The sequence below is a fragment of the Protopterus annectens genome, chromosome 2.part2 (genome assembly GCF_019279795.1).
Source record: "Protopterus annectens isolate FY-2018-M chromosome 2.part2, PAN1.0, whole genome shotgun sequence".
Classification (NCBI taxonomy): domain Eukaryota; kingdom Metazoa; phylum Chordata; order Ceratodontiformes; family Protopteridae; genus Protopterus; species Protopterus annectens.
In genome coordinates this window covers 420,754,682-420,781,672 of record NC_056730.1, presented here as the reverse complement: position 1 = coordinate 420,781,672, position 26,991 = coordinate 420,754,682, and the positions used below count along the sequence as shown (strand labels likewise).

At 41.4% G+C, this 26,991-nt stretch overlaps 1 protein-coding gene across 1 annotated transcript in view; it reads right to left on the bottom strand.

Moving 5' to 3' along the window:
- Positions 1–26,991, bottom strand: part of PTCD2 (pentatricopeptide repeat domain 2) — a 399,909-nt gene that overhangs the window by 313,605 nt on the left and 59,313 nt on the right. The window contains exon 2 of the mRNA XM_044063933.1: positions 14,594–14,686. Coding sequence (XP_043919868.1) covers positions 14,594–14,686 — 93 coding nt within the window. The remainder of the gene's footprint in view (positions 1–14,593; positions 14,687–26,991) is intronic.

Genomic DNA, 26,991 nt, shown 5'->3' with positions numbered 1-26,991 from the left:
GAGTGGAGTCCCACAGGGCTCGTCCTGGGCCCTCTCCTGTTTAGCCTTTACTTCTCAGAAGTCCAGGCCAACACAGAAGGACTCTGGCTGACCAAGTTCGCTGACGACTGCAAGCTAGGAGTCATTATCAACTCCCCAAATGATGCAGACATCCTACAATAGGGCCTCTCTGAGACCAATGACTGGTGTTGAAACCATGACCTGAAGCTTAATGCCAAAAAATGCGTTATTGTCCCCTTTGGAAAAACTCACTTCCCACAAATTACCACGTTCATGGGAGTCCACTGTTCACTGTTGACCTGGATCACCAGATCTCTTATGGCCCCTTCAGTCACCTCACCTTCTACCACCACATTGCCACTGTGGTCAGAAAGCCCTTCTATGTGTCACATCTTATAACCAAAGGTTTTGCATCCAGGAAGAAGGAGGTCCTCATCCCTTTCTACTCATTCCTCATTAGACCAATCATAGAATATAACGCCCCAATTTGGCATGTGCCTGACCAGACACTTACAACAGCTGGAGAGGCCACAAAAGTACTCACAAAAAGAATCCTAGGCCTTAAACAAGTCCTATGTGGACAGACTCATGAAACTTCAGCTGTTCTTAGTCTCTTATCTTCTATCTAGAGGTGATCTCTGCTTGACTTACAAAACCATGTCCAACTCAGCCCTACTTGAAATGCTACACCTAATGAAATCCCAATCCCCCCACGCCACACGCTCCAGAGATCATAACCTCATTACCACAATTAACAGAACATGTTGGAGGGACAGGTTCATCTCCCAAAGACTGCCCATACTCTGGAATAAGCTTCCTATTCATGTCAAACAGAGCACCTCGCTGGCCCTCTTCAAGAGAAATATTGATAAGTGGATGGGTAACAAAGTTCACTCCAGGGATCATTCCAGTTGCCCTATTGGATAGGGGCACTGCGAACTAACATTGGGTGGTATGGTGCCTGGGCAATTTTTTGGGGCTAGGCTTGTAAAGGCTCCAGGGCCATTAGCCTGGCACACACCTATGAACCTATGAAAACTTCCTCCAGATTGCAGTCCGGGATCATTTCTGCTTAAAACAATATTTTTGTACAGCGCGTAAGAACTACAAAGAAGGATGCTTGTTGCTTGATTAAAGGGGATGTGGGGAAGTTATTGGAAGCATGTGGCAGTTTTATGGTCAAGTGGTCCTAATGCCTACAGTAAGTACTACTGTTTACAGAAATTCTCATTAGAGCTGCAGTGGATCATGTTTGAATTTATGTTGCTATCTTTAGTGACATGTGTGTCTGTGCATGCTGCACACACATTACTTGTAAATGGTTGTGTGCCCTGCTTATATACTACTTAAAGCTTGTAGGTAACTACAGGCACCAAGACACTGTGGGTGTGCATAGCACATATACATTTCCACATGTTGGAATGCTATGTATCTTACCATATGTTTTTTGTGTTGTGTTTGTGCCAGATGACCACTGTTTGGCAAACTATACAAGCACAACAAAGTTATGCACTTATGTAATCATCATTTAAGGTTGAGTTGTCTATGCCTTGTCGTCAAGCCTTGTTTTCACTGTTTATGTTCTATTTGTTTAACCACAGCTGTGGTATGCACTACATGTGGTGTTACTGATCCTTTAAAGAAGTAGCCTGCACATTATTTTATGTGATTACTGACTTTGTTAACATATGTATATGTAATGTTCTGAGAAAATAACCGTTTATCTTGTTATGCTACACTTATTTCTGTAGATAATACAGTTGCAGGTTATACTTTGCTAAGCCTTCAGAGTTTCAGAATGCTTGTCCACCATGATAATTTGAAATACTGACTTATTTTTATTCTCTGTCTATTCTCTCCATAAGTCTGCCCAAGCATTCGGAACATTATGTCTGGACAATTCCCATCAGTTCCTCCTGCAAGCCTGGTTGACATAAGCATACTCGGACAGTGTAGCAGCTGCCTCATGTTTACTGACAACCCTCTTCTCCTAGGACATAATTCTTCCACCTGTGAGAAATACATGTACATCAGTAACCTGTAGTCCATGCTCTTGTTCCACAGTCAGCACTCCTGACAAAGAGGAGATTGCCAGCGCAAACACCACACCACTCACATCACATAGCCAAGCACAACACACACATACACACACACACACACACACACACACACACACACACACACACACATACACACACACACACACACACACACACACACACACACACACACATACAGACACACACACACACACACACACACACACACACACACACACACACACACACACAAACCTATGCAAAGGGCCTCAATAAAAACTTACCTTAAACAGCAGAGAACTCCAAAATACACTCTCAAACATACCATACACAATACCAAACACATCACATACAGCAGACAACAGGCCAGTGTCTCACAAACACAGCCCATAAGGCAAAACAATAAACCATCACAGCCCACAAGACATAACAATAAACCAAACATACTTGTCATTGGTGACTCAGTTGTGAGACACACCAATGTCCCCCTCACCAGGCTCAACAAGGAGAAGGTCAAGGTCAGTTGTCTGTCTGGTGCCAGAATCCGCCACATCACACACGCACTAAAGTCTCTCCACAAGAAGTACAAGTATGACTCTGTCATTGCTCATATTGGTGTGAATGACTTGAGATGTACTGCTCTGGACTATATGAAGAGAGACGTGATTGAACTCAGAGTATGTGTCCCAGGCAGGTATGACCCTGGCCCTAACCAGCATCCTACCTTCACCAAGAATTACACCACAATACCAATAAAAAATAATTGACTTCAACAACTGGCTTAGTTTCTGGTGTCATTCTAAAGGGATCCAATATCTGTCTGCCTGGGATGACATGGTCGACAGGCCTCGATGCTTTGCCAGTGATGGCCTTCACCCATCACCGCTGGGTTTCTGGATCCTGGTCAAGGCTCTCGCCTACCCCATTGTACCTTTTTTAGGCAATGTTCCAAAGACAAATCTTCCAACATAAAAGATCTGTCAAAAAGCAAATTGAAGGTCATGCTGCTTAACGCTAGCAGCATTAACCTGAAAATGGACTCAGTGGAGGCTCTCCTTACACTGGAAGATGCCAATGTCTGTGCAGTCACAGAAACATAGTTCAGGGCTCTGGAGAGCACCCCTGCCTTACCAGGTTATACCTCATTACAGACATTCTGACTCAAAATGAGGTCAGGAAGACTAAGGATGGTGAAGTCTCTATCTTCATTAAGGACAGGCACACCTCCAGAATGGTTTGCCAGCATGACGCACTGGAACTACTCCAAGTACAACTGACAATTGGCAAGGCACCCATCCAAGTTATAGCTAGCTATACACCCCTTTCCATGACTCAGGACACCCACTCCTCTTACCTGGATCTACTTGACTCCATCAAGGTACCCCCTAACACCCTGATCCTTGGTGACTTCAACTACCCCACCATAGACTGGATGAATTATTCTTGCATTAATGCACTCTCTCAACGATTCCTCGACTTCATCAGTTCTAACACACTAGACCAGCTTGTCTAATCCCCCACAAGGGGAGATAACATTCTGGACTTGGTTCTCACAAACATGGGTGACTGCTGCACCACTCCCACACTATGTTCTTCCCTGGTGAGATCAGATCATCGGACTGTTTCATTCAAAGTGGCCATTATACCCAACCCCCCCCCCAAGCTGTAATCAAGCTAAAAAAAATCTCAAAAGCTGACTACAACCTCCTAAGGGTGGGTATCTACAGCTTCACACCAATGCCACTTCACAGGATGCAGACAGCTATGCTGAACAGTACGCCAATGCAGTATACAACCACCTGTACAACTCCATGAACTCAGCCATACCCAGTAGAACTCAAACCTGCTCCTCAAGGAAACACAAACTTGTTTGGTGGACATCCTCTATCAACAGACTTAACAACAAAAGAAAAACTGTTGTCCAAGGGTAAAAAGGAACACTTTCCAAATTGGAAAATCCCCCTCCTTAGCCTCAACAAGCAAATTAGATCAATAGTGAAAACCTCCAAGGCCAATTATGAATCGAAACAAGCCTCCAAAACAAAGAGAAAACAAAGTTTTCTTCAGTTACATCAGGAATCTCTATGGCAAAGCCCAGGTTTGTTCCAAATTAGTACTTAACAGTATCACTTACACTGATCATGTTGACTTAGCCTACCTGCTAGCAGATAGGTTCAGTGCAAATTTCACCCCCCTGTCCCCTCCAAATGCCCATTCAACATCCCAGATACTTGACACGCACCTCACATCGCCATAGATCAAGTGTTACAGGCCCTATCCAAGGGAAAAAACACAGCTTCCATGGGATCTGATAGTATCCCAGGATGCAATCTGCACCATCTCCAGCATAAACAAGGACATAGGCAATCTCCAAGCACTTGACCTCACCCAGTTGTGATTCATCAAGGCAGATTTTGCCTGTTGAACCTGGATGACGCCTTTGCAACTTCGCCAAGACCCTGAATGAGGTAAAGTCAGTGCATACAGCTTACCTTTACTTGGCCAAGGCCTTTGACACAATCCTCCACTCAAGCATCATCAAAAAGCTAACACAACTTGGAGTAAATCCCTATCTCAACAGGTGGGTGGCCAATTGGCTCACCAACAGGACCCTCAAAGTCAAAATAGGCACCTCCACCTCCGATAGCAGACCTGTTACTAGTGGAGGTCCCCAGGGATCTGTCCTGGGACCCTTACTGTTTGGCATCTATTTCTCAGAGGTCCAGGCAAAGACAAAAGGCTTGTCGCTGACCAAGTTTGTGGACTGTAAGTTGGGTGCTGTCATTGACTCCCCAAATGATGTTAACATACTGCAAGAGGGTCTCAGAGCAACTAATGTCTGGTGCTAAAGTCATGGCCTCAAGCTAAATACAAAAAAAAATTATCATCATACCATTTGGCAAAAACATGACCCCTACTAATTTTTACATCAACGGCAACCCCATAAGCACACAACCTGTGGTAAGAGACCTGTGCACTCAGGTTGATGATAACCTCATGTTCGACCATCATGTAGCAGCAGAGGTCAGAAAAGCCTTTTACTTGGTTTATCTCATAAGTAAAGGGATTGCATCCAGAAAAAAAGAGGTTATTACCTCTCTATATTCTTCCTTCATTAGACCAAAAATGGAGTATAATGCCCCGTTTTGGATGTACCTCTCCAAACATCTGCACCAACTGGAAAGGTCATGGACATACCTCACAAAGAGAATCCATGGCCTCCAACACCTGTCCTATGCAGACAGGCTCAAATCACTATCACTCTACTCGGTATCGTACAGATTGCTCAGGGATGATCTGTGTCTCACCTACAAGGCAATCTCAGACCCTGACCTACTACAGATGCTCCATATTCACAAGTCTAACTCCTCACGCACTACCCACTCAAAAATTTTATTTATTTATTTATTTAATTTTACATTTGTTGACCGGGATAGTCTAACTGGATTTATGTCCATTTTCAGTAGAGTTCTGGGAGATGAGCTCCAACAGATTACTAGACTACTAACATACAGGTACTAGTTGTTATACAGTTAAATACTACAAATTTTAAACAGTTCAGAAACCTTCACAGTTTATACAAAAAACATGTTACAAGCATTAGATAAGATATTTTAGACTTTATGTACAAGACTTCATTAGTAACTAGAAAGTAATTGTTAAACAAATACATACTTCAAGTTTCAACAGTTCAGCAATGCTCACAGTTTAAACAATACTTGCCTGCCTTAGGTAGGATGCTTTAGAATTATATGCAGAAGAATTTAACTAGGTATTTTAAATCATCTCTATTGGGAGAAGATATGTTTTTGCCAAGGATAGGCCTTGATCTAAAAAGACACAGACAGAGCAGGAATTGGGTCTTAAGAGAGGGTATTTGGGATATAGTATGAGATTAGTCTGGATTTGTACATGGACATAACCAATGGGTTTCAAGATAGAGTTTCAGGTTGTGTTTAAAAAGTGTAAATGAAGACAGTGATGTAAGTTCATGGGGGAGTTGGTTCCAATACTTTCAAACTGCATTTGAGAACAAAGCATCTCCTGCCATATAATTAGATTTACATGTTGATACAAGTAGTTTATTCAACGAGCGTAAAGTTGAAAGGTTCTTATATTGGGTAATGAGACTAGCAAGTACTGGGGTATTGGTTAGGTTGGAAAAGGGTTTTATGCGCAATGGTGAGTTGTTTAAAGTGAATCTGATTCAGAAGCTCTAACCAGCCTAATTGTTTCAGATTATGACAGTGATGGGTCCTAAAGGAGGAAGCAGTAGCAAATCTGGCAATGCTATTGTAAGCATTGGCTAGCTTTTTAAGGTTATTTTTCGACAGGTTAGTATACATGGAAGAAGCATAGAGAAGCGTGGAGATAAGGTGGGAATAGGTAATAGGGGTCCTGGCTAGTGGGGAAAGAAAGGGTTTTATCCTATAGAGGGAGCCTAGTTTCCTGTTGACAGTTTTTATGGTATTGTTGATATGGGTTTCAAAGTTGAGGTTGTTATCCATGGTTAACCCTAGAAGTTTAGTTGTTGGATCGGGAGATATGAGTGTACCGTTATTGGATAAGACTGAAATGTTCATTGGGAGTGATTTATGGGTAGGAGTGAAGAGGAGGAGTTTGTTTTTTTGGGGGGTTCAAAAGGAGGCAGTGTTGTAGAAACCAATTTTCTGTTTTATTGAACATTGTCTGAGTTAGAGTCTGTAGTTGGGCTTGAGATTTACCTGAGCAAATTATTGTCGAATCATCTGCATATTGTACACAGTTAGTTAAAGGAATAGCTAGGTTGAGATCATTGATAAATAATGAGAAAAGGAGGGGGCCAAATATAGAGCCCTGAGGAACACCTAGGGTAACTCGGAGATGGGATGAGAGGTTGTTGTGCCATAGCACTGCCTGCTGTCTATTATCAAGGTAGGACTGGAACCATTTTATAGTCTTTGTGTCCAGACAGAAGGATTTTAGAATATTGAGAGGTAAGTGGTGGTTGACCATGTTGAATGCTTTTGAAAGGTCGATGAAAAGTGCTGAAGAGAGAAGATTGTTATTACTGTTTTTATTGATGCTGTCAGTGAAGGATAGGAGTGCAGTTGTACTGTGGAAAGGCCTGAAGCCATGTTGAGATTTGGCCAGTAAATTGTTCTGGAGTAGGTGGTCTAGTAACTGTCTGTGGATGCACTTTTCCATTATTTTAGCTAATGGGGAAAGTAGAGCTATGGGATGATAGTTAGAATATTCTCTGGAGTTTCCACCCTTGTGTAGGGGGATAATGTAGGAAATTTTTCAGATGGTGGGAATAGTGCCTTCTTGTATGGTTCTATTTATCAGCAATGATACAGGATAAGCTATGACTTTGGCTGTCTTTTGTAGGTATTCACCAGGTAGCTGGTCAGCTGAGGGGGTAGTGGGTTTTAGTTTACTTAAAAGGTTGCAGATGATTGAAGCTGGGACAGGTTGCAGGTTTAGAGTTGGGACAGAGTTAGTAGTATTGGTTGGAAGGGCAGAGCTATTGGCTGTTAGTTGATTAGCAAGTGTTTGGATGGTCTCAGGGAAGAAGGTATTAAAAGCATTAGCAGTTTGCTTTGGCTTGTCGGAATTTGATCCTATAGGGGGTGGTGTTGCGTATTGGCCTGGTTGAAGTAATCTATTTATGCTAGCCCAGAACTTTTGTGGATTATTTTAGTTGGTATGTTGGAGGTGGAAGTAAAAGTTTTTTTTTTTATCTTCGAGTATAGCTTTCTTAGACTCGTTTCTTTTTTGCCTGAATTGTTGCTGGTCTACGGGGTTCTTAGTTGTTCTCCATAGTGCCCAAACTTTATTTCTCTGCTGAATTTTCTGCCTGGTTTTCATTGTAAGCCATGGGGCTGGTTTAGATTTCATTTTGATGAAACGCTTTGGTGCATAGTGGTTAAGGATTGTTAAGAATTTTGAGTTAAAGTAGTTTGCTGCTTTGTCAAGTGGGAGGTATTTTATAGGTGACCATTCTCATTCTTTTAGTTCAGTTTGGAAGTTATTGGGGTTAAAGTTTCTGTTGCTTCTTATCATTTTATATATGATTGGGTTGTGTGAGCTCGACCTTTGCCTGATTATGTAAGTGAGAGAATGGTCGCTTACATCGTCAGGGAGGGTCCCTACATTATAGAGTTGTTGGTGATTATTTATTAGAATCCAGTCTAGGATGGATTCTTTGTTATTGGGTTTATTAATTCTGGTTGGGGAGTTAAGCCATTAAGGTTAATATGGGAGGTTGGTGATTCAGTAGAGCAGTCCTTCCAGTCTCCAAGAATTATTGTCTCTTGGGGATTTTTTGTGGAGAGTTCAGCAAGGATACCTTCCAGAGTGGTGGTGATGTTACCAGGGGGCAAGTAGATACATATTATATTTAGGGATTTGCTGGGATTAAGTTGAAGTTTGGTGCTAATGATTTCTGCATTGTTTTCAGAAGAGGAACCAATATCTAGTATAAATATTTGTAGCCCTTCTTTATAGAGGAGAGCAACACCCCTCCTTTTTTTACTTTGCGGTTTGTCTCAAGATGATGTACCCAGATGGAATAATTTCAACATCTTGTGTAGTGGGTTTTAGCCATGTTTCTGTTGAACAAAGTATATCAAAGGAATGAACATCCAGGAGAGCATGGAGGTGGGCAATTTCATTATTTATGCTGCGAATATTGAGGTGAGCTATATAGAGTGAGTTGGGAGATTTAGATGGGATATTTGGGGTGCAGAGAACATGCAGTTGTGGTTCTGTGCTTGTTTTTTCCCTGGTCCTGGGTTAGGATGAATGTCCCCCATCTAGTAAGGAGAGGTGTAATAGTTTGTTTAAGGGATTGTGAAGGTTAAAGTAATGGTGAAGAGTTTTTTTAGGTTTTAGATAGTTGTATTTGATATGGGTCAGTCTGTGACATTTAGCAGGTAAATAGCTAGGTAAAGATGTTATATTTGTGTGTTCTGGGGAGTTAATTAGAGGTATAGTACTTGTTTGTGCATTAGGGTAGTTCAGCTGTAAATATTTTGACTGTTTATATGAGGTTAGCAGGTAGGCTGCTGTTAGAGAAAGTAGGAGAAAGACAATGATTAGGAGCCTTAGTTGGATTTGGAAAGGTTGTGTTTGCATAGTGACTAATAAGCTTACTGGTGTTCTTTAAAGGGGAGGAGTTATACTAGGGGTGATTACAGAGAGAGGAGTATGTAGAATGTTAACAAGATGACTATTGTGATTGGATTTCAGAGGAAGAGGGTGTAGTGAGGATGTATAAGCGTAGGAGCAGTAGGGGTGGTTGGGAAGTAGGGGTGGGGAGCAGAGTGAGCCCGCAGGCTGAACGGAGCAGGTAGAGACAAGAGATGTAAGCAGCTGAAAAGAACAATCAGTTGAAGCAGGGATTACAGTACGTAGGTAACCCTAAATACTGGAATAAAGTTAAAAGATTAGATAATAGAGCTATTCAGAGGGTGTGTGAGAGCTAACCATAAAAATAAATAGATGTTATGGCCTACAGTTTAATAGCAAGTCTGTGGATAAACAGTATCTAGCAAAGGTGTAGTACAGGTCAGGAGAAGGCTTCAAGGCCTGGAAGGGACAAGTCTGCCACCTGGTGGCCCAAATTAATTTATTGTAAGCAGGGTAAAAAAGGAGGGAGTTTAGGGTCCTAATGCAAGAAAAGGAGTAGTGGTTCAGACTGTCTTTAAATGGTGGAAAAGGTAGATTAGACTGGTTACAGAGTGGGGAGGGAGTAAAGCTGCTGGTTTTCCAGGCTAGCGCTTTATAGCCAACCTAGATCTAATAATAAGTTATAGGCTATACTGGCCGTGATAGTTTAGACACATACTTTCATGCTCCCTTTACTCAAAGTACAGGGATAGGTTGCTCAACTGTGGAGACTGAAGGGAGTTTGGACAGGGTCCTTGCTCTTCAGGTTGTTAGTTTCTGTATCCTAGAGCAGTGTACTCAGATTGGAGAGCTGGGATTGTTTTAGGAGGAAAAGAGAGAGAGACAAAAAGTAGAAACAAGATACTTAGTTTAGTATCAAAGGCATTGTAATTAAACAGAATATTACAAGCATATAATCACGTAGAACTCTACAAAAATGTAGTTTAGGCTATCAAGTTGTCTAGAAAGATGCATCACTCTTTACAAGTCTTCTAATCAGTATTATAGCAAGTCCTTATCAAAAGTAAGTCAGCAAAATTCTGGTCAAATCTTATTATTCTAACTAGGCTAGGAACAAGACTATAGGAAGCTACAAGGTATATATCCAGTTAGGTAACAATGATAGCTGTAAAGTTATCATTAGTGCTAACACTATAGAGCAATAACTATAGCTTACATTAAATAATGTAGTTCACCCTTTTTATTAACAGCTCATATATATAAATAAATAATGCAGATAGTAACTATATATGTAAGCCTATATGTGCTTAATGAACATAAGTATTGTAAAAGCATAGCATGGTTAAATAAGCATATACAATTATTCCTGTATGAATGCTATCTGCCAAAACATTTACAATTGTTACAACACTCCCAATGTTTTTAATCATAGACCTGAAACAATAACCTTAGGTGGACATTGCAGGGAAGTAGATTTCTCTAACTTAATGCAGGGACCTTGGACGTAGTAAATATGTGGGAGCGTTAAGAAAAGTAAAAACTCAAGCATTAAAAATACTACATTAAATGACCACTCATATGTGGCATCTGATTTAAGGTGGTGCAGCTTTTACATCAATGTTTAAGACTTTAACACCCTTCAGGTAGTGTACTGTAAAAATGAATTCACTTACTAATACTTAAAGTCAATATGTCTAATGGTACACTAATATATTGAGGACGAACCTGAATTCTAATGTAGAAGCTGTAGGTGTGGATATTTAGCTAAGGCAAAGCTCAAGTTTAGAGTTAGCCTCTCTGTTCATGTTTTCTTTTATTGTTAGCTATATTGGCTAGTTGCGGTGCAGTCCTAGTGTTCTCACATATATCTCTTATCCTTGTTGAAATTTACAAACGCTACTTGTGTAAAAATCAGCCACGTTCGTACGTTTCACATTAAATTAGCTAGTAGCGGTGCGGTTAGTGATTACCATAAGCACCTATTACTCTAGATACAATCTTAAATGTAGGCAAGTACGTCTCCTCATTTATTTCTTAGTCTGCTTTTAAACTATATTGACTAGAGTATTCCGTTATGACTTTCCATACACTCCGCTAATCTGTAGTGAAGATGTAAGTAAGAGGCAAATTATGACTTTGCACAGGTATCCCAGCCCCGATACTGCTCTGCTATTGTGTTCTCTAAACGTACGTGGAAGTTGCAGCAAATTGGTCTTATTGTGAAGACAACAATACAGAGACCAGATTTAGTAAGATGCTGTTTAAATAAGGTTCTTACATTTAGAGCAGAGTGAGTTAGGGAAACAATAATAGTGTGGAAAACAGATGTGGCTGAGCACAATTGTACAAACTCTACGTGTACCTTAAGGTAGTACCATATCAGATATACTGAATGCAGTGGGGTGTCTTACAAAAGGTGGAAATTACGACAAGTTCCTTTAAATGATAAAAACAAAATTGAAGAGAAAGTGTAATAAAGTACTTCCTAATGGGGTTCTTAGATGTAGAGCACCGTAGGTTTAGAAGCTACTTAGTTCTTCCAAGTTCCTTAAGTGGGGTTGGTGGCTAAGGACTATCCATGTGGATGGCGCAGCTTGACAAGCCTATGTTTAGATTGTTCTTAAAATGAGATGTGAGATACCCTTTACACGGCTTCTCAGTGCCACGTTAGCAGGATTGCGTATTGGTCAAATTTATGTAAACTAAAGCAACCAGATAATATTGCTTTGCTTAAGAAACATAGAAGTCTCTTAGCGTATGCACCAAAAGTTCTACAGAAGCTCACTTTGAAGTACAGTAATGCTACACTGCTAAGGCTAGCACTCTAACACATTGGAGAATAAACGTGCACCATTAATGGGAGACACCTAAAAACTACCTCTCAAGGGAGTGTAGTAAAAAGTTAAGTATTCATATATGAATCTACACCAAAAGAAAAATTAAACATATGTTACCATGAAAGCCTCACTTCCTTCTTAAACAGTACATACTACTCAACAATAAGGCAATAGTTCAGTACATACATTAGCCAGGACGCTGGGCCAGGAACACACAGCAGCTGGGGGCAGTTCTATAAAGGAAATGGCAGCACAGGACAGCATGTATTTATGGGAAAAGTGGAGGATGTGAGGTAGGAGGGTGGGGGAAGGAGAGATGGGAAAAGTGGAGGATGTGAGGTAGGAAGGTGGGGGAAGGAGAGATGCGGGCTGAGAACTGGGAGGGGCTAGTGCTACTAGAAACTGGATAGGCTGATAGATGTATAGGTAAAATACCAGTGTGTAGAAGTATGATGTGAAGATGGGGACAGTGAAGTAATGATGAGTCAAAGTCTTAGCTAGGTGGGGGAAGGGGAGGAGATGGTATAGGTTAAATAGGGAGAGAGACAAGAGAGGTAAGGAGCTGAAAAGAACAATCAGTTGAAGCAGGGATTACAGTAGGTAGGTAACCCTAAATACTGGAATAAAGTTAAAAGAGTAGATAATAGAGCTATTTGGAGGGTGTGTGAGAGCTAACCATAAAAATAAATAGATGTTATGGGCTACAGTTCAATAGCAAGTCTGTGGATAAACAGTATATAGCAAAGGTGTGGTACAGGTCAGGAGAAGGCTTCAAGGCCTGGAAGTAACAGGTCTGCCACCTGGTGGCCCAAATTAATTTATTGTAAGCAGGGTAAAAAAGGAGGGAGTTTAGGGTCCTAATGCAAGAAAAGGAGTAGTGGTTCTGAGTGTCTTTAAATGGTGGAAAAAGTAGATTAGACTGGTTACAGAGTGAGGAGGGAGTAAAGCTGCTGGTTTTCCTGGCTAGCGCTTTATAGCCACCTAGATCTAATAATAAGTTATAGGCTATACTGGCCGTGACAGTTTAGACACATACTTTCATGCTCCCTTAACTGAGAAAGTACAGTGGAGACAGAAGGGAGTTTAGACCGGGTCCTTGTTCTTCAGGTTGTTAGTTAATGTGTCCTAGAACAGTGTACTCAGATTGGAGAGTTTCATGCTCCCTTTACTGCGAAAGTACTGGGATAGGTTGCTCAACTGTGGAGACTGAAGGGAGTTTGGACAGGGTCCTTTTTCTTCAGGTTGTTAGTTTCTGTGTCCTAGAGCAGTGTACTCAGATTGGAGAGATTAGCCAGGACGCTGGGCCAGGAACACACAGCAGCTGGGGGCAGTTCTATAAAGGCTAAAAAGCCTAAATCTAATATGCAACATAAAAAAACTGCTGGAGGGACAGGTTTGTCTCCCAGAGGCTGCCCTGTCTTTGGAACAGACTCCCAATACATGTCAAACAGAGCACCTCACTGACCCTATTCAAGCACAACCTTGATGAGTGGATGGGTAACCACAAATTTGTCCCAGGGGTTCCACCTGTGTCCCTCACTGACTGGGGCGACAGGTGCTGACTGAGGTTTCTTTTTGGGGATACTCTTGGCTAGGCTTGTAAGGGCCCCAGGGCCATTATAACCTCCTTTGATCCTATGATTCATTTTTAATATGTTTCTCTTCAACATGCCACACACCTTTTGTGGAAGTATGCTGTATTAATAGTGAATGCAAAAAAGGCTACAGAGAATAGCACAAGACTTATTTCTGTCTTTGCAATGGTTTCATACCTGTATACTAAGCAGTATGCAATAAAGATGCTAAGCCATCCTTTTTTATCATGTAGGTCCTTTTGAACTATTCTTATATTTGCACACTAGTGTGCACTGTACATTTTTTGCATACTGTGGGGCTTACAGTTTGCCATTAAAAACAAACATTTGCGAGTCTCATCCAGTCACTTCCTGAGTGAAATTTAACATCAAATGTAGAATGAAAAAGGTTGCAGATTACGTGCCAATTATTTTTCTTTCATTCATTTATTTTCCAGTACTCACTTTCTCTATTCCAGAGCTGTGGGGGAGGCAAAGCCAATCAGCACACAACAGAAGAAAGGCAGAAAAAAGTCCCAAATGGGATGTCATGTACTTTAGCATACATCCACGCTCACACAAATCTACAGGCTTTTGAAGGACTGGGCACGATAGCCATGGTATGCTTTTGGGACGTGTGAGGAAATCAGGGCTCCCAGAAAAAACTCATGCAGAAACCATTGGATACAACGAAAAAAGGCCAATGTTCACAAAAGTAAAACGAATTAAAAAAAGGAAAAATTCAGATGCCAAATTCTTCTCTCAACGAATTTAATGAGCAAAATCAGATACAAAATTCTTCTCTCATGCAGAAACCATGACTACAAGCAAACTCTGCACAGAAGACATCTAGAGAGGAAATTAACCGGAGAACCAAATGATACAGGAAAAGCTTACAGTTCACCTAATTTCAACTCCTATAATGATGGTGAATTTGCAGGAGAATTCTCCAGGTGAAAATAAAAAAAAAACACTGCACAGAAAAAACTACGTACAGTCAGAAAATGATAAAGCATAGATGTGTTGTTACCTTTAGTGCCATATATCTGGTAAGCAACTGCTGCTTTCCTCTGCTGGAATTCACGTAGTCTGATGATATCTTCTGACAACAGGTACCGTTTTGCTGTGTGGCAAAAAAATAGTATCAACTGTTACTAAAAATACTGATAGTGTTACCAGAATAATACACGAGTAACTACATATCTGCAGCAATCACTTTCCCCACCACCTTTGTAACAGCCAAGCCTATCTTCCCTGTAAGTGCAGAGAAGGCAAAAGATTATTTTGGTTGTGGGAAATGGTGGATGCAATTAGTCAATTAAGTCACCCATGTATATTTTCTGCCCCCACCAAATCACAGTATACCGTGGTGTTATGTTAAAAATGCAAGGACATTTAATTTTATACGCAGAACCCACATTGCTAGTTGTCCCTCCTACCTTACACTTAGTTAACGTATACAGCTCTCTAAATGTTAGACTACACTTACCAAATGTGTGAACCAATATTAGTAGTCACTTTTTACGGGATCAGCAATTCTATATCAGAGCAAGTTGTACTTTTTTTGGCTCATTTGAGCCCCAGCTGTCTATCAATAATGCTCCCTTCCCAGTCAATCACTCCAAGGAGGGGCCATCACTCATACTGTCATCGAGGGATAGCTCAAGATATTTCTCAGTTTTTTTTTTTGCAGCACTCCCTCCTCCCTACATGCACCTAGTGAAGCACCAGGGTAAGGAAAGCAAATGGGCCGATTGATGAGGTCTTTCCCTTGAAGCACCCTGCTCCTTCACCCGGTGCATGAACAGTGGTTTCCCTGGTCTCTCCTAGGAAAATTGCACAGAGTCAGTGTTGCCCAAAGTCCTTCTATTCATCCTTATTCTCTAGGAGATGCGAGAGGGCCACACTCCTTTACCTCTTCCCCTCCCTGCCTGCCCCTTCCAGTTCTGAGGTTAATAACTGAACCCCAGTTGTCTGGGTCAAAGTCGGGGCTGCATCCCTCTCTACCATGGAGCCAGGCTAGCAAAGTGAGTTATGCATATAGCCATGCTCTGGGCATCAGTTTAAACAGATGAATAAATATAATGACATCAGTAAACCATAATGTTTCTCAAACGTGTTCAGAAAAAAAAAATATGTACTCGGATGATAAAATGAGTATGCCTTGGCTCTCTTCAGCAGTAGTAGTAATGTTACATACTTAACGAATCCTCAGACTCCATTAGATATGAAATGCATCAGAAATTCAAGAGAGTCTCAAAGTAATGCCACTATGTTACAGAAGGTTTTGGCCTCTCTAAGTAAAATTCTTAAAATAGAAAAAGGCTAAATGGTCAAGAGGAAAACTTAAATTATAAACTATGGGCTTATTTTTTTTTGTTGTAACCAAGCCTCATCCTTCTCTCTGTGCAAACTGTGCCCCATACAATTATGACACTCTGCCCTTCTTTTTCTGTAAGTGTCTTGACCCTTTGAACTTAGAAATGCATTGCACTGAATACAGGCTTTTTCAAGTACCTGGAGATTTTTAAATCACATAATGTGTGTGTGTGTGTGTGTGTGTGTGTGTGTGTGTGTGTGTGTGTGTGTGTGTGTGTGTGTGTGTGTGTGTGTGTGTGTGTGTGCGCGCACACACATTTTTTAATAAACTTTTGTGATAATTTCCTTGCTCTAATAAAGCATAAGTTAATGTTTTTAAGTTTGTGTAGATGTGATGTCATTCATTCATTTATTCATAGTTGTAAACATGCATGTGTGACGCCTGTGCACTGGCCCAGCAATTAAGGAGCCTCAATCCTCACCACTAACACCAGTCAGGGGCATCCACATTGGGAAGGATAACAAATACACACACAGTGAAGTACAATTTCTCTTAAGAGCACACAGAGATCACAGTCAGTCTGGGGCCGGTTTCTCCCTTTCTCTCCAGATCCCCAATAAGACTCCCCACTGGCACAGCTATAGGGTCCAGAACTCAGCCTAGTGGTCAAGCTAAAACATTCAGCACCCTCTCTGTCCAACCAGTGCTTCATGTCCCTGCCCAAGTAGCTGATACACACACACACACACACACACACACACACACACACACACACACACACACACACACACACACACACACACACACACTTTGAGATATGAGTTATATACAAACACACATACACTCCTGGGGAAGGCTGGCACAAGTTCTTCAGTTATGCCCCTTCTGCCCAGATTTATCAGCTACAAATAAGGCCCTTATCAAAGGGTGTCCAATTATTACTGTGCAATATTATTATCCAAATGGTAAGTGTGACTGAGCAGCAAGACTTACTTGGAATGGCTTTGTACAGTATCACGATATACATGCAATGTACTCTAGAGCTTAAATTATCTCTACATAAGACAGCCACAGTTGAAAGGTTTACAAATATGTAATAATAAATAATAAGAACACAAGACAATACTTCTTACTACACAGTGCTAGTCAAGAGTTCAGAGATCACAGCGAAATGCTTAAAATAATACAGTAGAAAAATTCTGACAATACAGAAAACAGCTAGAGTAGACTTACTAGTTCCTATCTACATCTAAGAGGAAACACAGTTCTAAAATAAATTTACATACAGAGCAAGGCAGTGCTGGTGATGTTGTCAGTTCTGAAAACAAATGCAAAATGCTCCGATTATCTCTCTCTCTCTGTCCTTAAATTGATAACACAGTACCACTGACTCATTTCAGATTACATCATTATTCTGTTTCCCAGGATAACAGAAACTCAAGAGTTTAACAGCCATTTTGATCTTGCAGCTGGTCAGGAAGCCAGAGCAATAAAAGACATTACACATGTAAACTCTAACCATCAACTCTGGTCTCGAAACAATAGGAAGAATTCCTTCATTCAGACATCTTGGCTCAGAGTTTTGAGATCAAACAATTATACAATGATTGACTTATCAGCTTTCCTCCAGCAGAGTGCAATGTGGTTACATTTTTGAAGTTCAACATTTACCATAATTTTCTTATATTTAAGAGAACAAGCATGTGACTTACATTATTATTTACAAATGACATAATTATCTACAAAATCATATCTAGCTAGGCTGGCAGCCTTAACATATCCCCCCCCCCCCAGAGAACTCAAGCTAGTTTTTCAAGTGACCCTTGAGAAATGTTGCTTGAGAGGGTTAGGTCTATCTGATTACATCTTACTCCATTCCCTGTCTTGACAGCCCATCTGCGTTGGCATTGCTAATCCCACAGCGGTGCTGCACTGACATATCATATGCTTGCAACCCCAGGCTCCATCGTAGCAACTTGGCATTTTGCTGGCTGGCTCTGTGTAACCATGTTAGGGGCTTGTGGTCTGTAACTGCAGTGAATTTTCTTCCATACAGATAAGGCTGAAGTTTCTGCAGTGCCCACAGTATGGCTAGACATTAGTTTCTAAGCTGCATAGGATTCGTCCCTGGGTTGGAGCCTACAACTGAGATAAACCACTGGTTGATCTTCTCCCTCTGAAGAAATCTGGCTAAGTAAAGCCCCTAACCCCATGGTTCGAAGCATCCACCTGCACAACAAATTCTTTACTGCAATCTGGACTGGCTAACACAGGGGGTCCTCCCAAAGATTCTTTAAGCTTCTGGAATGCCTGCTCACATGCTGGGGTCCACATTACCTTATCTGGCCTGTTTTTCCTTGTCAGGTCTGTGAGGGGAGGAGCTATGGTACTATAACTGGGGACGAACTTTCTGTAGTACCCTGCTGTCCCTAATATTGCCCTAACCTACTTTTTGGTAACAGGAGCAGCCCATGCCTGAATGGCTTCTACTTTGGCAGGTTCTGGCCTGATCTTTCCACTCCCCACTCTATGTCCCAGGTAGGAGACCTCTGCCATACCCACCTGACATTTACTCAGCTTAATGGTCAACCCTGCCTACTGTAGTCTGCCGAGCATCTCCATGACATGTTGAAGGTGCTCTTGCCAGGAATGGCTGTAGATGGCAATATCATCTAAGTAAGCAAGGGCAAACCCTCCTGCTAGGATATGATCTACCAGCCTCTGGAAAGTTGCTGGGGCATTTTTCATCCCAAAGGGCATCTTTGTGAACTCAAACATGCCAAAAGGAGTCAAAAAGGCTGACTTCTTTCTGGCACCGGGAGTCAAGGGCATCTGCCAGTAACCCTTGGTAAGATCAATGGTTGTAAGATACTTAGCCCCACCCAGCTGCTCTAGGGCCTCATTTGTCCTAGGCATGGGGTAAGCATCTGATATTTCATTTCTTGTAGTCCACACAGAATCTGGTGCTGCCATACTTCTTTGGCACTACCACCACTGAGGAGGCCCAGGGACTGCTGGACTCTTGAATTATCCCTACTTCCAACATTTCCTGCATCTCCTCCCTCAGAGTATGTTTGACTCTCTCAGGCACCCTATAAGGGGCCTGCCTAATGGTCTTTCTAGCTAGGCTGGTAGTCCTCACAGCATGCAACAATGGGAGCATTCATATGTATGGATACTATTTCATATACATGTGTGTCTACACACACACACGTTAGCAAGGATACAGAACCATTTTGGGCTCAGAAAGAGAAAAAAAGCAAGCAAACAAAATATTGCTGTAATGTCACATTTCACTATACACAGTATCTTTTCAATCTAGAATACAGACACAAATAAACTACAGCTCTCAACCTTCCATTTCCAAAATATGCAACACTATCTTTCATAATGTGGAACAAATGAGAAAAAAATGCAAAACATTTATTTATTTAATTTTATTTACTGGATTAATGCACTGATTGCATATGACCATTTGCAGGCTCAGTCTGGGTTGCATTCATACCGGCAACCTTAAAGAAAGCTTAAAAAGTATAAACAAAATTGTTATGTTATGTTATTACTATTTTTTTTAACATCTCTAAAAATAAAGCACACAAATACACACACACACACACACACACACACACACACACACACACACACACACACACACACACACGTGGGTGCACCCTGGTTTGTTATGTCCCCAAACTCCTGTAACACTGCTCGGATTTCTCAAACCTGGGTAGGAGATAGCTGCTGGGACATTGCTACCCCTTCCACTAAGGTGTCAGTCACCAGATCTCCCTCAGACACCTCCTGCAACCCACTGCAAATACTCAGCACAAGGGTCTCCCTATCATGGCAAGATTTCATCATGTTAACACGGTATAATTTGTGCTCCTGCCTAGCAGTTCCTCCATGTAGTTAACATCACTTACCTTTCTTACTACCTTGCAGGGTCCCTCCCAAACTGCTTGCAGCTTGTTGTGTCTGACAGGAATGAGAACCATTACCTACTGCCCTACAGCATATTCTCTAACTCGAGCATTCCTGTCATTCCATATCTTTTTCTGTTGTTAGGCTTCTGGCAGGTTCTCCTGGGCCAAACCCATGAGTTCCCTGAGCCTTGCCCTGAGGTTTAGGGCATATGCCACAACAGACTCTTTGTGAGGTTCACACTCCCCTTCCCACTCATCACGAATCAAATTTAGAGGTCCCCTCATACTATGTCCATACAACAACTCAAAGGGTGAAAAACCTGTGGATTCCTGGGAACCTCTCTGTAAGCAAACAACAGATGGGGCAAATATTTGTCCCACTCCCACTTAAACTGGTCTACAAATGCCCGTACCATGGACTTGAGTGTAGAGTTTAACCTCTCAACAAGACCATTAGTCTGGTGTTGGTAGGGGGTGGTCGTGATCTTCAGGTGCTTCACCCCACAATACTTCCACAGACAAACCAGCAGGTCTGACATGAAACTGACACCTCTGTCAGTCAGTATTTCTTTTGGGAGACCTACCCTGCTGAAAATCTCTAACAAAGCGTGGTGTAGGAGGTTGGCGTAATGGTTAAGGTGCTTACTTTAGAAACACAAGGTGCAGGGTTTGATTCCCACATGGGGTAATTGGCTAGGCTTAAAATGGCCCCCAAGGACAGTTAGCCTAGTACAAAAATCTATGAATCTAAGCATTTGACACCTTTTCTGCCTCAATAGAGGACAAAGTCACTGCCTCAGGGTATCTTGTAGCATAATCTACTACTACTAGGATATACTTTTTCCCTGTGGAAACTGGGGTGCTCAAAGGCGCCACAATATCCATAGCTACCCTCTGAAATGGCTCCTCAATCACAGGCAAAGGCATCAAAGGAGCTCTCACCTCGTCTCCTGCCTTGCCTACCTTTTGGCACTGCTCAGAGGTCCTGAAGTACCCAGTTACATCTCTGGATATTCCAGGCCAATAGAATTTCTACATAATATGTCTCTTTATATGTTTTATGCCCATATGACCTGCAAAGGGAACATCATGGGCTATGGCTAGAAGCTCCAGATGTTAGGCTCTAGGCACTACCAACTGCTGTATTCTCTCACCTTCTAGCCCTCCCTCAGGGTGTCCACTCTCTATAGAGTAACCCTTTGTCCCAGTATACAGATTCCCCCTTCCCTTGAGAATCAGGTCCCTCACTAGCTACCTCTCTCAGCCCTTGCAATGTAGGGTCGGACAGCTGAGCCTGTCTCAACTCTCTCTTTGTAACCTTTCCCAGCTCCCCTCCACAAGACGTCTGGCATACCCACAAGAAGCAGCTGTGGCTCACCTTCAGTCTCACTGCTACAGGGTAGCTCCCACCCTGAAGTAACCACCTCACCAGTCCTGGCTACAAGTATGCGGTCTGTCTGGGTCTCCCCCAGGCTACCAGACCTACATGCTTGTCTCCAAGCCTGACTGCGGGTAACTGCACAAGCATATCGTACTTCACTGTCAAAATCATTCCCTATCAGGGCATCATCAGGGATATACTCAAACACACCTACTTGTTGGCTTCCTTTTCCACCCTCCCAGTCAAGGTGAACCCTAGCGAAAGGTATTTGGAATGGGATCTCTCCTAAAGCTCTGACTGGAGTAGATCGCCCAGGCAAGTAGTGCTCCTCTGTAACCATTGCAGGCTTCACAATGGTTATGTCAGAAGATGTGTCCCTCTTAGCAATGGTCTCTTTGCCGTTCACTACAATAGGATATAACTTCTTGTGGTAGCGGAGTACCCTTGTTGTCTCAAGACAACCTACTGTTGGGATTTTTGTCTTTTCCACTTACTGGCTCCCTCACCTTTTCATAATTTCATAGTTAGTTTCATAGGTTAGTACTAAGCTAACTGCCCTTGCGAGCCATTTTAAGCCTAGCCAATTATCCCTTGTGAGACTCAAACCCTGCATCTTGTGTTTGTAAGACAAACACCTTAACCATTAGGCCACCCTCCCAATCCGTTCTGTGTTCGTTTTGTTCCCCATCTTGCCTCCGTGGACATCTGTATGCCACATGGCCCCACTGGTTGCATTCAAAACATTTAGCTCTAGGTCCTGGACGTGTACCTGGACTAGTGGCTTCCCCTGCTACTGGCAGATTCTACTGTGTCAGTCTGGGCTGCCCACCATGGGTTCCTTTAGACCCACGAGCAGTACTGGGGGTCCCTTTCCTGTGCAGGGATGATCTGCTTGCTAGGTATAGGTCTCCCTTCTTCCCCAACTCCTCTGAATAGCACATTGTCTATCAGCTTAACAGATCCTCATGTCCTCAGGCAAAGTGCTAAGGGCTTGTTCCCTCACCAAAAGGTCTGCCAGCCCTTCAACAGTGATGACCTGACATCCACTCACCCACCTATGAAAATAAGTGCTCAGTTTAGCAACACATTCACACACGCTTTCATCTGCCTTGCTTCTATGCTCACAAACTTTTTCCTACAAGTTTCAGGTGTCAGCTTAAAAAAATTCTAACAAGCAATTTTTAAAACAGTCAACGTCAAACATTGTGGACAAAATAGTTACAGCTTTACCATGGAGTAAGGGGGTCAGGAACTGTACCCAGAGCCTTTGGTCAACATCATACTGTTTACATACCTTCTCAGACATATGAATGAAACTATCACAACTATCCCCACTCTGCAAACTGCGGAAGAAATTTACTGACTTTTTGTGCTTCTGGGGTCCAGTTACTCCCTTCCCCATTACCTCAATGATTCTGGTGAAAAGTCAGCATCTCCTTTTCGTGCTGCCTCTGCCTCTCCTTTTCCACAGCTTCCATTTCTAAACACCTGCAACTCAAGTCTCTTTAGCTCCCGATGGATTTTTAAGTCCTCTTCACAAAAAGTTCAGCTGTCCATTCCCCGAGTGTTGTACATCTCCACGGCCAGTCTAATTGTCCACCTGGTTGCCGTTTTCTGATGCAGCTGTGACCAAAGCTGCAATCATGTCTGCCTTAGTCACGTTTCCCTGCACCAGTCCTTTAGCCTGGCACATCTCAGTCAACTGGCTCCTTGTCATCTTTCCATACTCCTCTGCTGACATGCTTGCCTGCTCTCCCTGACTAAGCTCACAAAAGAAATGAAACAATTGTGATCTGAACTCTGAATATTCACTGTGTGGCTGATTTAGAGTACAAAAACACCTTCAGTGATCACTGTACACAAGCTGCAGTAATTCACATTCCACACCACTGCAAGCCAATTGCCAACCAATTAATATGTGGTGTGGATATCCCACCACTGCTAAACAATTAATATGTGACACCCGTGCACTGGCCCAGCAATCAAGGAGCCTCAATCCTCACTACTAACACCAGTCAGGGGCATCCACATTGGGAAGGATAACATATACACACACAGTAAAGTACAATTTCCTTTAAGAGCATAAAGAGATCACAGTCAGTCTGGGACTGGTTTCTCTCTTTCTCTCCAGATCCCCAATAAGACTCCCCACTGGCACAGCTATAGGGTCCAGATCTCAGCCTAGTGGTCAAGCTAAAATCTCCAGCACCCTCTGTCCAACCAGTACTTCATGCCCCTGCCCAAGTAGCTGACACTTTGAGATATGAGTTATATACAAACACACAGACACTCCTGGGGAAGGCTGGCACAGGTTTTCCAGCTATGCCCCTTCTGCCCAGACTACACGGTAGTACCACTTGCCACCAACCACTAATATCAGCTATAAATAAGGCCCTTATCAAAGGGTGTCCAATTATTACTGTGCAATTAATATTTCTAGCGAGACTTACTTGGTGTGGCTTTCTACAGTATCACTATATACATGCACTGTACTCTAGAGAATTATCTCTACATAAAACAACCACAGTTGAAATGTTTAAAAATATTTAATCATAAATAATAAGAACACAAGACAATACTTCTTACTACACAGTCAAGAGTTCAGAGATCACAGAGAAATGCTTAAAATAATACAGTAGAAAAGTTCTGACATCAATACACAAAACAGCTAGACTAGACTTACTATTTCCTATCTATATCTAAGAACAAACACAGTTCTAAAATAAACTTAAATATAGAGCAAGGCAGTGCTGGTGATGTTGTCAATTCTGAAAAGAAATGCAAAATGCTCTGATTCTCTCTTTCTCTCTGTCCTTAAATTGATAACACAGTACCACTGACTCATTTCAGATTACATCATTATTCTCCGTTTCCAACGCTAACAGAAACTTGGAGTGTTAACAGCCCTTTTGATCTTGCAGCTGGTCAGGAAGCTAGAGCAATAAAAGACATTACACATGTAAAGGTTAGCCATTAACTCTGGTCTCAAAACAATAGGAAGAATTCCTTCATTCAGACATCTCGGATCTGAGTTTTGAGGTCAAACAATTATACAATGCTTGACTTATCAGCTTTCCTCCAGCAGAGTGCAATGTGGTTACATTTTTAAAGTTCAACATTTGCCATAATTTTCTTACATTTAAGAGACCAAGCATGTGGCTTACATTAATATTTACAAATAGCAGAATTATCTACAAAATCCTATCTAGCTAGGCTGGCAGCCCTCGCAGCATGTAACAATGGGAGCATTCATATGTATGGATACTATTTTATATACATGTGTGTGTCTATACACACACACACACACACACACACACACACACACACACGTATGTTAACAAAGATACAGCACCATTTCCGGCTCAGAAAGAGCAAAAACAAGCAAGCAAACAAAATATTGCAGTAATGTCACAATGTCACATTTCACTATACACAGTATCTTTTCAATCTAGAATATAGACACAGATAAACTACAGCTCTCAACCTTCAATTTCCAAAATATGCAACACCACCTTTCATAATGTGAAACAAATGAGGAAAATGTGAAACATTTATTTATTTAATTTTATTTACTGGAGTAATGCACTGATTGCATATGACAATTTGCAGGCTCAGTCTGGGTTACAGTCATACTGGCAACCTTAAAGAAAGTTTAAAAAGTATAAACAATTGTTATGTTACTACTACAATTTTATAGAGATGTAAAAACACACACGCACACACACACACACACACACACACACACACACACACACACACACACACACACACAAGAAGGTTTAAAAGAAATAGGATCAAGAGTATTCAATGCATAATACAGGTGTTATGGTGGGGGGGTAAATGTGGTCCTGTCAAAAGGACAGACATAGTACATAAAAACATGGAGGGAAATTTTAGCAGTGAACTGAGTAGAAATTGTAGAATATTAAGAACTGCAATAGAAGAACTAATAACAGGAGACATGGATATTGGCTATACAGTAGGGAATGGATAGGGCAGATGGGGAAGCAGTATTATGAGTTTGTGTTGGAGAGGTTAGGAGATTAAGCAGCCATGTTTTCTCAGATGAATGCAATACTGCAGCCATATTAGGTGACACAGCATATGTTCTGACATGTGCACCTAATATTATTCAGTTAGGCAGTGTTTGAACTGATATTTGAACTGTTTGCAGTTGCTAATTTCAGTAAAATCAGATGGTAAAGATTGACACAGTTTAGTGGCAAAAATAGGATGCTCACAGGACAGTTAAACTGTGTTATTTTATGTTTGTAAAAGTTCCTTTGATGAATTAATATAATTCAGTATTATCCACCATGGATACCAGTTAAAATATTATCACTGAATAAGGGACCAACCCTTTCAATGTGGAAATATAAGTTATATGAATCAAAGTGAGGAACATTTCTCACAATGAGGTACTCTTGACAAGTATGAGAGCAAGTGGAATCCAAATAAAGTGAAAAAAATAAAAACAATAAAAAACAAAACATTACAAAAATGCAACAAACTAGTGTCACAAAAAAAAGACCAACTAATATCTACAATGAGCATGCAATGAAATTTTAAGATACATAAAGATTATTTATTTAGGAAAAATACTGAGGACACAATGGGGAAGTTTTAAAGGAAAACCCCACTCCCCGATATGTCCTACAATTATGTCAGTATGCCCCCTCTTTTTTCTTTAAGTGTCCTGTTCCTATGGACTTAGAAATGCACAACCTTATCTCACAGCTACGTTTTCTTCATATGACATAACTTAGATGTGGTTTATGGATGAAAAATCCTGCATCATCTTTATTTTTTTTCCACAGGCTTCCCTGCCACAGATCATGAAGGTACCCCCTCCCCATTTTGTTTCCCATTCAGTTATTACTTTGTTTCAGAAGTGAACCTGTTTCAGCTTGCTAAAACCTAGATAAAGATTCTATAATGCATCACCACATACTGCTTAATACTCTTATTATGGTCAGTGTTTACATCTATTTAAATTACAAATCTGCTTAATACTCTTATTATGGTCAGTGTTTACATCTATTTAAATTACAAATCTTAACAGACTATCAATTCTACAGGCTGCTGCATTTCTTTGAAGTGGCAGCAAAGCTGACATACCCTGCAAGTGTGTGCTGGAGGGGGGACTACAGTGCTGAACACAATCTCCTGCTTTTCCTCCTCCTTTGTATTAATGAAAGTGTAAATGGACTAAGAAAGGCTTTTAAAAAATCCCTCACAATGTAATTCGATCATTTTTATTGTTTTATGATGTTTGCAAAGTGTTAGCATACCAGCGCCTGTGACCATGTTTTTCAATCCACTTCAAAGTCCAGTGTCTTGCATGCTTTTAGGATACGACTGTGGGGAAAAGTGGTGTAGAAGACACAGTCTAAACATCCACTGCAGTCTTAAAGGAAAACTCCACCTCAGAAATCAAAAAACATACTTTTGAGCTATTTTAATGCCTCAAAAATCACTCCAAGTGCTTCTTTTACAATTTTAATGTGTTTCTCTCAAAATGGCAGATGATCTGCCTTGATAACGTGATCTTACTTTCTTGCTTTCCCTCCTTCTTCCCAGAATACATTTCAAGTCCTCTTTATATGACTCATGCCAGACATAAGGAAGTGGTGCTGTTTTCTCATGCCATTAAAAATACAAGAGCAGGACTGTGAAGTACTGTCATCTAAACACACCTTCTGTAAAAGAGCTGCTTCTCTGTTTACCTGACTGAGCCTCATTTATCTCTCTCACAGAGCTTGTGCTATACTATAAATAGCTGTTAGCTACTTGCAGCAAAAGAA